General features: G+C 45.6%; 1 protein-coding gene across 4 annotated transcripts in view; it reads left to right on the top strand.

The window, feature by feature from the left end:
• CDC42EP3 (CDC42 effector protein 3) overlaps positions 1–5328 on the top strand; it is a 25001-nt gene extending 19673 nt beyond the window's left edge. For all 4 annotated transcript variants that reach the window (XM_081796907.1, XM_081796908.1, XM_081796906.1 and 1 more), the window contains exon 2: positions 3329–5328. In XM_081796907.1, the coding sequence (XP_081653033.1) occupies positions 3567–4316 (750 nt within the window). In that variant the 5' untranslated portion in view covers positions 3329–3566 and the 3' untranslated portion in view covers positions 4317–5328. The remainder of the gene's footprint in view (positions 1–3328) is intronic.
• Positions 5329–11348: the final 6020 nt, after the last annotated feature.

Consider the following 11348-nt stretch of genomic DNA (forward strand, 5'->3'; position numbering starts at 1 on the left):
CCTGCTCGGCAGGGAGTCTGCTTCTCCCTCTGACTCTCCTCTCTCTCATGCTCTCTGTCTCTCATTCTCTCTCTCTCAAATAAATAAAATCTTTAAAAAAAAAAAAAAAGAAAGAAATTCAATACAAATTGTTTGCAAAGTCCTAGAAGCCTACATCCCTGTCAGGCAGTAAACACTATGTAAATGTTTATAGGAAGAAAAATGCCTTTTACAGGATCTTCTCTCTTCTCCCACTCCAGTCTCATTGCCCGTAGCCCTTGTGGCTTTCACTCACCAAGCCTTTCCTTACTTTTTGTCACTTCCTTCCCACCTTCGTGCCCATGCCGCTGACATAAAACCCAGCTCCGACCAGGCCAAGCCAGCCTCTGGGGAACGGCTTACAGTGTCCATGGTAGTGGCCGTGGTCATGGTCATGGCTGTGGCCGGGCAGGGAGGGAAGGAGGGCTGGGCGTTCCCCCCGCCCCGAGCCTTCCGGGCACAAGTGTTTCCTCTCCCTTCTCCCCAGCTCACCCAGTCCTTGTTCAAGTGCAGGGTGATGGTGTGGGATGCCATCAGCAGGGCAGGGAACCGTTCGCTGGCTGCATCTACGTGATATTTTTCTGCATAGTTTGAGGTGCTCTGCCTCGGGTTCTGGCCTCGCATAACCCTGACTCCACCAGCTGAGCACGGGCAGCCCTCACTTGCCCCTGAGTTTTGGTGGACACGCTGTATCTTTCCCCGGCAGCTGTCGTCCTGGCCGTGTATGCTGAGGACACCACTCTGGTGGGCACCTGTCCCTCGGGCTGCCTCCCACCTTCTTTGGGCTCCCTGGCGGCCCCTGCAGGCTGTCACCCACCACGCTGTGCCCAGAGGCGCAGGAAGGCAAGGCCAGCTACCCCGGGTGGCAGGGGCCCCGGGCTGTTAGACACTTACCAGGAGGTTCTGATGTTGGGATCCAAGGCTTTGGATTTGTAACATTTGTGACTGCCACCAGACTCAAATTCGAGTGAAAATTGAGAGAGCATCTGGACCCACCAGACTGGCTTCTTACACATGCATGTCCCCTTCAGTATCAAGCACCTCTATTAGTAACACGGTGTTTCCTTGGGATCCTAACCTCAAGTGGAAAGCAGAAGCTCGGGGCACCTTTGTGTGGCTACAGCAGCAACACCTTGGGGAGCTTTTGGAGCCAGGATCGGGACTAAATAGAAAAGAAAGATGGCAGGTGTGTGGTCCCAGGTGACAGCTAGGTTAGCGAACTCCGGATACAGTCCCCCTCGCACACTGCCTGGGCCTCCTCCCCACACACGAAGCCAGGGCATGGTGGGCCTCTCCAGCTCCTCGTTCTCCACCTTGTCGAGCCTGGGTGCAAGCCAGTTCCCAAACAGCTAGTTGGTACCTTGCCAGAGGGTGCCAGGGCACCGTTCTTTCCACCTGCCACAGGGAAATGGATTTAAAATTCTCGCCGAAAGGAAAGAAGTACACAGCAGACACGGATGGCCTCCAACTGCTGCAAAGTGAATGTGGCTGGCTCTCCCTTCAAGCCACCACCCGACTCAGCCCTTTGAGTATTGATTGATACATTTATCTATTTGCTCTGCTGCCAATGGGAGGAGAGCCCGATGAGAGAGGTCTTAGCTGAGCCATTTCAGGAATTCCCGCTGTGGGAAAGGTTTTAACTTCCCCATGTCAGCTGGTGTGACTGAAGAGTTAGAGGATTTTTTTTTTTTTTTAAAGATTTTATTTATTTATTTGACAGAGAGAGAAAGCACAAGCAGGGGGAGTGGCAGGCAGAGGCAGAGAGAGAAGCAGGCTCCCCGCAGAGCAAAGGAAGTCTGATGTGGGACTCGATCCCAGGACCCCAGGATCATGACCTGAGCCGAAGGCAGTCACTTAACCAACTGAGCCACCCAGGAGCCCCTAGAGGATTATTTTTAAGAGACGAAGAGTTTCTCCTCTGTAGGATGAGAACCTGGAGCCCCACACCTCCTAGCTTAGCACTTCTGATTGTGTTAAGTAGCATGTGTGAGGAGGGTGTGTGAGTTTTCCATGCTGATAACACATGACCGCAAGCTCGGTGGCTTACACCACCCCTTAGAGATTGCCCCACAGTTTCTGTGGATTGGGAATCCAGGCAGGGCTTCGCTCCAGGGTCTCATCAGGCGGTGAGCCAGCTGTCAGGGCTGCGGTCTCATCAGAGGCTCAACTGGGGGGAAAAATCCACTTCCAGTTCCCACAGGTCGTTGGCAGAATTTATCTCTGTCGGTCCTCCCTCAGCGCGGCAGCTTACTTTCCCAAGGCCAGTGAAAGCAGTCTTTCTCAATCTGCTAAGATGGACTGTTTCATAATATAACCTACCAAGGGGGACATCCCATCCCCTTTGCCATATTCTGTAGGTTAGAAGCAAGTCCCAGGTTGTGCCCACAAAGGCATTGACACCAGGAGCCGTATCACAGAGGTTTCCTTGGGGTTCCACCCACCCCAGGGAGAGGATATGTGCTTTACCAGTAAATGTTCCAAAAGTATTCCCAAATGAAGACCCAGCCTGTTATAGATGATAATGCTGGTTTTTTTCTGTGAAAAGAAGCAGTTTTGTTCTTTTGCTTCCATCTCAGAAGGACTCAAGTCCTGAAACCCTTGACAGCCCAGTTCTTCGTGCCACAACCTGATTCCAGCTGCAGCTCTTCTATTTCCTGGCTGTAGGTGATTGAGAAAGGGTGATTTATTTTTTGACCCCCAAATCCCTGTTTTCTCATGTGTAAGAATGCAGTTTGCTGCATAAATAGCCACTGTCACTTAGTAAATATTTCCAGTCCCTTTGCTTATAAGACTAATCACTGTATTGCATTAATTTTATTTAGACACGAGACTCAACAACAAAATACTGTCAGTCTTGCTAGTGTGAACACCAGACAAAGGAGAAAACACATTGTAAAGCAAATCCGCTTGTATCTAAGGAGCTGAAATCACTCTGGTCATATGCTGACAGCCATTCTTATGATAGAGGAAAAATCTAAAATCTTAGACATGTGCAGAAAATTGTATCCATGGCCATGTTTAAAAAGTGCTGATGTCATGAGGTTTTTCAATCTCTTTCCTTTTTTTTTTTTTTTTTCCTTTTCTCCCCCTGAAATAAGACTAAGATTAGTGGACCCTTAGTAAAAGACCCAAAGATTAAATTTTTATCCGAAGATTAAAGTTTTTATCCTCCTTGATGGAGAAGACAAAATCAAGCTTGGCTCTAGATGGAACCGGGCCTGCCATTATTCACAGGCTCTTGTGAAAAAGGCAGGCCCCAGTGAACCCCGAAGGACCAGCTAACTATAACCTGCTCTGGTTTCCCTTTCAGGTTTCTCCTCATCCTGGAAGGGGTTGGATGATGTCCCTGGCTCTCCAGGACACCCCTCCTTGGCTGTAACTTCAGGAAGGCCTCTTAAACCCCAGCTCTTCTCCCAGCCACTTCTGGAAGCTACTTGAGAAAAAGGATGATGTGACAGATCCTATCAGAAAGGATTTTTGGAAACCTAACACCTTCGAAGAAAGTGGCCCTTTTCCCTTTCTCAAAGTAGACATTCTCCAATTCCAAGATGCCAGCCAAGACCCCGATTTACCTAAAAGCTGCCAATAATAAGAAAGGCAAGAAATTTAAACTGAGGGACATTTTGTCCCCTGATATGATCAGCCCTCCCCTCGGAGACTTCCGCCACACCATTCACATCGGCAAAGAAGGCCAGCACGACGTCTTCGGTGACATCTCGTTCCTGCAAGGGAACTACGAACTGCTCCCGGGAAACCAGGAGAGAGCACGCTTGGGCCCATTCCCAGGGCACAGCGAGTTCCTGCGGGCCAACAGCACCTCCGACTCCATGTTCACGGACACGCCCTCCCCGGTGCTCAAAAACGCCATCTCCCTCCCGACCATCGGAGGGTCCCAGGCGCTCATGTTGCCCTTGCTGTCGCCGGTGACGTTTCATTCCAAACAGGAGTCCTTTGGGCCGGCCAAGCTGCCCCGGCTTAGCTGTGAGCCGGTCGTGGAGGAAAAGGCCCCGGAGAAGAGCAGTCTGCTGGGGAACGGGACAGGCCACCAGGGAGACGTCTCGTGGGGCTCCAGCGGCTCAGCATCGCAGTCTAGCCAGGGCAGGGACAGCCACTCCTCCAGCCTCTCCGAACAGTACCCCGACTGGCCGGCCGAGGACATGTTTGACCAGCTCGTCAAGGAGAAGACGAAGTCGGAGGAGTCCCTCTCCGACCTCACGGGTTCCCTCCTCTCCCTGCAGCTCGATCTGGGGCCCTCCTTTTTGGATGAGGTGCTGAATGTCATGGATAAAAATAAGTAACGGACACCGCCGACTCTCGGCCTTTGGGGGAAAAGGTATCAAAAAATAAAAACTAAACTAAACCACAGTCGAAGAGAAGAGCTTCACTGGCTATGTGTGCAGTTGTGTGTTTTCTAAGATAATGTTCCTACGAAATATTTTTTGTACCTGTTATGCCCTGTTTGCAAAAACAGAAAGGCAAAAAAAAAAAAAAAACAACACAAAAAACGTCCTGGCAGAAAGGAAGTGAGTCATTCAGAACCCATTTTCGGCGGGTATTGCTGATGTTCAGCTCACATTTTTTTGTTTCCAGAAACGTAAGAACTTTGGCTTGGCCAGGATTGGCACTAGCTACGAAGGGCTGCTCAAGTCACATTAAAGAACTTGACGATACTCCAGCATTTTCTGAGCAAGAAGTCAAAATTTATTTAACACCTAAGCCTTTTTTTCTAGACTCTTTTCTATATTACATTATTTGGGCTCACCATGGCAAATTCTTCAGTGTTAAAACTGTTCTCTGTTTTCACATTTGAACAACTCTATGGGTTCGGGGGATTTTCTCGTAGCTCTTATATATCCCTATACATTATATCTATATCGCGCAATTTTGACCGTCAGCTACATGTTGGTAAGACACAAAGTATTACTGTAACTAAGTTATTTTTAAAGTTAAAATATATTTTTATGTGCCTCTGGCTTTTTATTGCAGAGTCTACATTTTATAGATACTACATCAAATGTTGTCATTTGACTTGTTTCCATTGGAGTTCCATTGTAAGCTGTGTATGTATATGTTTGGAAAAGTGTATTCATACTTAGCTTTATTTCTTTTTCTTCATCTGTTAGCATACTTTTCACAGCACCCAACAACGGATTGTTAAATATAAAGGCACAGGTTACTCATGATGCTTCTGCAGAGACTGTGGGCTACACCATATAATGTTATTTGGAAATATAGGTATTTTAGTACAGTACATACTTGCATTACATAGGTACTTCATGCGACACAATAAAGAGTAAATGTTAAAATGAAGTTGCTTGTTTATAGTAATAAACAGAGGCGTAAGAGAATAATAATATTTTCCTTAAGTCCAGGGCTAGAAAAATTGCTTCTCTAAAGTGTATGTGAGCCTTTAAAATAAGAGGTGATTTCCATCCACTCTGCAATTTTGATTTTTGCCCAAAGGTTTGAGATTCCAGAAACGGGACCCTTCGGTTTTAGGAAAAATGAACATGTGAGATCAGAATTTTTAAGTCAACACTGATGCCAGCCTCTCAAAACTCATTTCTGTGAATCTCCTAACCTCACTGTAACACACTCTGTAGCAAACTCTTGTAACCCCAATCCCGTCCCTGTTAGACAGATGTTTCCTGGCTACAGGTGCCATATAAACAAGATGAAGGAGGCTAAAAAGAAGGCAGTAGAAAATACCACCCCACCCCACCCCACCCCCGCCCGCCGCTGCCACGGAGAGATGCCTGAGGACGTCAGTTAAGGAAACAGGAAGAGGAAATGTACACAGCAGTTCCTGTCCTGTCAACCACCCTTCCCCCCTTCAAAGTCAAACAGCTGCACATAATAACTTTCATTTCTCCTAGAACTATATCCCTGAAATGACTTCCTCTTCCCAAATACGTCAATGATTGTCCCACCTGGTTGGTGGGGGCTGTGGGGCGGGGGGGGGACACAAGACAACTCACCAAGTAGAAGAGGAAGCCAGTTTCCCTAGAGCACCAAGTACCAGCCTTAACTTCCCAGCTGCATTTCTAGCCCATGATTTTCTAGTGTTCTTTTTCTGTCAACGAGACCCTTTCAACACTTTCCCCATCTTCATTAGCGGTCATGTTTATTCTCATTTTACTCTTCATCTTCAGCATGGCCTCAAGGAAAAGATTAAACTACTAGCTGAAACAGTAATGTTTGCACATTTCTTCTGCTTGGGTTTATTTGATAGAATCTGAGTAATAATGCATCCTCACAGGTATTTAACGATCACACTTTGGCCACTCTCACATAGAGCCTCCCATTAGGTTAGGTAGGTATAATTGAGAGGGCACAAACATGCCCCTCTTAGAGGGGAAACAGAGCCACATCCTGCTTATGATTTTGTGAAGTCATTTCTCCCGTGGCAGCCCTTCTAATACCTGGTTCCTTCTCCAAGGAGCAGGTGCAGAGCTGTGGTGGCTTTCTGCAAAAAGGCACTTTCATCTTGCACCTGCTGAGAGCTGAATTGACGTTCCCAGTCTGTGAACATTCTCCCACTTTTAACCTAATTTATCAAGATGCACTTTATTTGCAAGCTCAGAATGCTGAGCCACCTGTGACCCAACAACCAGAAAAGAAGACCATGCAGTTTGTGTATGTAGAGACTCTTTTGTGTTGTAGGCGAGGTTCTTGGAGGTGATCTTTTCCCTGGGCGATGAGACCTAACAGAGGACACCATATATTATTTCTGCCTCAGCTTATTTGCTTAAAAAAATCAGAACATCAGGGTATTTAGCTCTTCACAAATACAAAGTCATTACTTAGCACATTTCAGTGATTCAGATCACTGTCAACAAATACGGGCGACTAAATCAGTCAAACAGAAACCCAGGTCTCCAGAATCACGATCTTCTATTATTCAGTTACAGGTTTTCAAGTCTCCGCACAAAACACTTGAAGTCGTGGAATGGAGGAAGTCATGAATCCATTAACGTGATAAATGTTTTTACACAGACAAAAGCATACATTCCGTGATGGCTTTGCACCTCCTAATATGAATCATTTTACAGTGAAACATACAAACGATAAAACAAGTTGGCATGATGGTTTCTCTCCAATAAGAGTTTCTCCTTTGGAAACCGTTGCCAACCTAGTCCCTAATTTAGCAGTTCTAATAGAAGTCCTCAGACTTTAGAGTTAGTCTACCAAACTAATATGAATGACTGACTTTTTTTCTTTTGACAAGTCAATAAGCCACATGCATAATTAGGTTATTGGCTGCCTCCCTGTGTCTCCACCCATACTTTCCGGCCAGATCCAGCAATATAAGAGAAGTTTCCAGATGTTAAATGGTAAGCTAGCATTGACTCAGATGGGTCGCCTTCTGGTTTATTTGGCTGTATGGGGCTTGAGAATGTCACAATACCCAAAACGATACTCACGCATTAACTTAACGTGTTGCTAAGCAATACAATTATTTTCCAAAGAAGATCTCCCTGGTTGGTTGCTTGATTGACATGTTTGTTTCATCTGATGATACCTGGAGAGTTGCATGCTTGGTTGGGATAGATGGCACATGATTTCATCCAGCCGGTCTTCCATCTGAGAATGTTGAATTCTCCTTATTCTTAGAGCAAGTGATTATTCAGAAGTAGGCCTAAACATTTCTTGAGTTGTAAGGGAGTCGTCATTCTGTGGTAAAATGCTGCAGAGGAAGTCATGTGGAAGAAAGGGAACCACGCTTATTCTGCGAAGAGATGTGTAACACAGGGAAGGCTGGGTCACTACAGTACCCGATATCTGCGGTTTCGGTTACCCGTGCCGTCCGGCCTGGAAGCAGATGATCCTCCTGACTAATCGCCAGAAGGCCGACAGTAGCCTAACACTCTGTCACGATGCCTACTCACCTGATGGCATCTCATTCGGTAGGCATTTTATCATCAAACATCACAAAAAGGGTGACTACAGTACAATAAGATATTTTGAGAGAGACCACATTCACATAAATTTATTACAGTATATTGTTATAATTGTTCTGTTTTATTATTATTGTTAATCTGACTGTGCTTAATTTAGAAACTAAACTTTATGGATGTATAGGAAGACATAGTATACCTAGGGTTTGGTACTATCTGTGGTTTTAGGCATCCTCTGGGGGTCTTGAAACATATCCCCCGTGGATAAGGGGGGAAACCGTAATATACTGCATTTAATTGTCCTCCATTTGTACTTTAAAAAAAATTCTATAGTGAATTCACTTCCACTGGCTTCCAAGGGAGGTCAATAATCTTTATACTTTGAAGGTCAGCCAAATTTCCTTCATGGAAAGCAGATCAGCACTGGTGATAGATACATAAAAACATCTGCCCAAATCAAAGCCACTTCGCCGAATACAGTTCACATTCCAGAGTCTCCTTGTGCAGACCGAGATGCCTGCCATACATCAAAATTAGGGAGGCTGAATAGGTAAAGTGGATATTCTGCTTGCCATAAAACAATTACTGGAATAAGTCATGAGACGTGTGTGATTCATTGCCAAAAGATCATCGGGGAAAAAAGACCTTTGAGTTCTGGGGAGGGAAAGACCTGGGTGGCTTCATGGAAGAGGAGGGCCCAAATAGTGAGATTTGTTTTTCAGGAGAGGGAAAATACTCAGGAGGAAGAAGATTCTGGGCAAACAAAAGAATACACTGCATCCTGGAAGGCTTTTTACTAAAAACAGTCCAGGAACAGGGATCGAAGTAGAAAATGAAAGAATTGGGCCCGTGCCTGAGGAGGGTCTCCCAGTGGAGTAAGACAACTCTGGAATCAGAGATTGCTGAACAGGTGGCTTCCAAGTTTAGAAATTGATATACAGTAAGCCACCATCTTGTAAAAGCTCATGTCCAGTGAACGGTGCCTACACTATGACCCAAAGGCCAGCCTGGGGACACTTTGACTGTGAGGCCAATGAGTGTTCAGGGAAATTCATTCATGATGATGGAAGAAGCAAGAGGGGCAAAGTATCTCCTGAAACAGCACCAGATGAAACAAGTTCTTATTACAGTACCTGGACTGAACCGACTTGGGCAGCTGCCCCACCAACAGAACCTCCAGGTTGCTTCTCCCAGCCCCCTTCTCAACCATCTTTTCCCAGCTGGGTTGCAATTTCTGGTTGAACATCCCCAAGATCAAAGGATAAAGCTTCTCAGGAAATAGAAAAGTTTAAATGTCATTGAAGAGTCTCAGCTGAGAGGAAAACCAGCTCGATGGAGTAGAAGCAAACAGCCCCTGACATTCTCGCAAATTCCTTGAAGTCCACACTCACAGAACTGAGGCCAAGAAAGAGTCAGAAGCCCTGGACATCCAGACTCAGGACTCAGGATTCCTGTCAGTCCCTGCCTCTTCCCAGCGGTGACTTCTGGTCTGCCCGCCCCTCAGGGAAGACCACATTCACCATGGGATCAGCCCTTACCCTACAAGGTACATCAGGAAAATGGTCATCTCAGCATAGCACGAAGTCCCCAACATTTACACCACAAATAACCACCAGTTAGAAGGGGGAAGATCTTTCCATTACATTTGGGTCTTGAACAAAGATGCCCTTGAGGTAATGTTTCCATGGAAAATTCTGTCTTTAATTTGAGTCACAAGAAATGCGGATTCAAACCCCCAAAGGATGTGTTGTCCCCATACCCATGACCAGAGTTGTTTGTAAGTGAAATAGGCAGAAAACTTGAGTGACCCCAGAAAGACAATCCCACTCAAAACAACTTCTTTATGTAGCTACCCCAGGGCCAGAAAATCCATCATTGGAGATGGGTTCTTTTGGATGAGGCATTATGCTAGGAAAGGAGTCCTCTTTTTTTTTTTTTTAAAGATTTTATTTATTTATTTGAGAGAGAGAGAATGAGAGAGCTCATGAGAGGGGGGAGGGTCAGAGGGAGAAGCAGGCTCCCCGCCGAGCAGGGAGCCCGATGTGGGACTCGATCCCAGGACTCCAGGATCATGACCTGAGCCGAAGGCAGTCGCTTAACCAACTGAGCCACCCAGGCGCCCAGGAAACTAGTCCTCTTAGAATACTCCCTGGAGTATCAGCATTTTAAAGCCTTTAACAATGGGATATGAACTTGTTTATCAGACATCCACTCTAGGTACACAAGCTTCTAGCAAATGGCCTGGGCCAAGGGACACACAGAGTTAAGAGACACCGGGAAAAGCATAAAGAGTGAGTTCACTTAATGCAGAGTTTTGCCTGGAACCCAATAAAAGAGGAGGTGGGGAGACCGGCTTTTCCAAGATATTTACCTATCACCAAATGTGGCCTTCACCAGAAGAGATAATAAAAGTTATAGTTGGCCGGTCTCCCTGGTGCCAGAGGAGTAAATTAAACCGCTGCAATTAAATCTAATTTTGAATCGACACAAATTAGATAGTACAGGAAGAGATTAAAGTAAAGCTCTCAGTGATTGACATGGTTCCACTCACCCTACAGGCTACAGGCATGAATGCCTTGATGCCAAGTGTTGATCTTTCTGAATCACTCATCTTCCCTCTGCCTTTCCCCTCTTGCCACTAAACAATGCCATCTTAGTGATATGGCTTCTTTAAGGAGATTGTGATTTTCTCCTACAGTCTTCTTTACAATAATTTTTCTGCATTCTGAGGTAAACCATTAGCAATGCTCCAGAAGCACATGAAACTTTGAAAAGCCCGAAACAACATTAAAATTACATGTTGAATTTTTCAGAGTAAGCAGGAACGTTCAAACATCTCTTTGTAAAGTAAGCAGAGGCGTTGTCAAAGGCGGGATAAGAAAATTGCTCATTATCTTCTAATCCCTACTCTGATGGCATGAAAATGAAATTGGGATGGGACTAGATACAAGAAGAAAAACATTTACAGTGTTCTGGCCTCGGATTTTTTTACCATAAATGGCCAGAAGGAAGACCAGACAAACACAAGCCTAGATATTAGATTAGCATCCAATAAAGTTCTCCCACCCTCATAGCAGACCATGGGTCCTGTGACCAAATAAAGCACTGTTTGTGAAGATTCACTACACAGTAACCCCCCTTCTTTACCAAAAAAAAAAAAAAGTGGTAGCTTCACTGTTATTAAAATTGCCAATTTTCAACACAGTTGGCTCTCCAGACTTCATAAGCACATTGAAAATTGATCAGGCATTTTAGGTAATTGAAAGGGGAAATTGTGTCCTGATAGGAGAACAGAGAGGAGGGGAATCAGGGTCTTCCTAGTGGAGACCCCACTCTCAGAGATGGCTTGAATCAGAAGGAAACAAAGTACTACAAGTGAAACAGCCCATCCTGGGGCGCCTGGGTGGCTCAGTTGGTTAAGCGACTGCCTTC

Source organism: Leptonychotes weddellii, chromosome 10 (assembly GCF_054177405.1).
Source record: "Leptonychotes weddellii isolate Sample4059 chromosome 10, ASM5417740v2, whole genome shotgun sequence".
In the NCBI taxonomy this organism is placed as follows: Eukaryota; Metazoa; Chordata; class Mammalia; order Carnivora; family Phocidae; genus Leptonychotes; species Leptonychotes weddellii.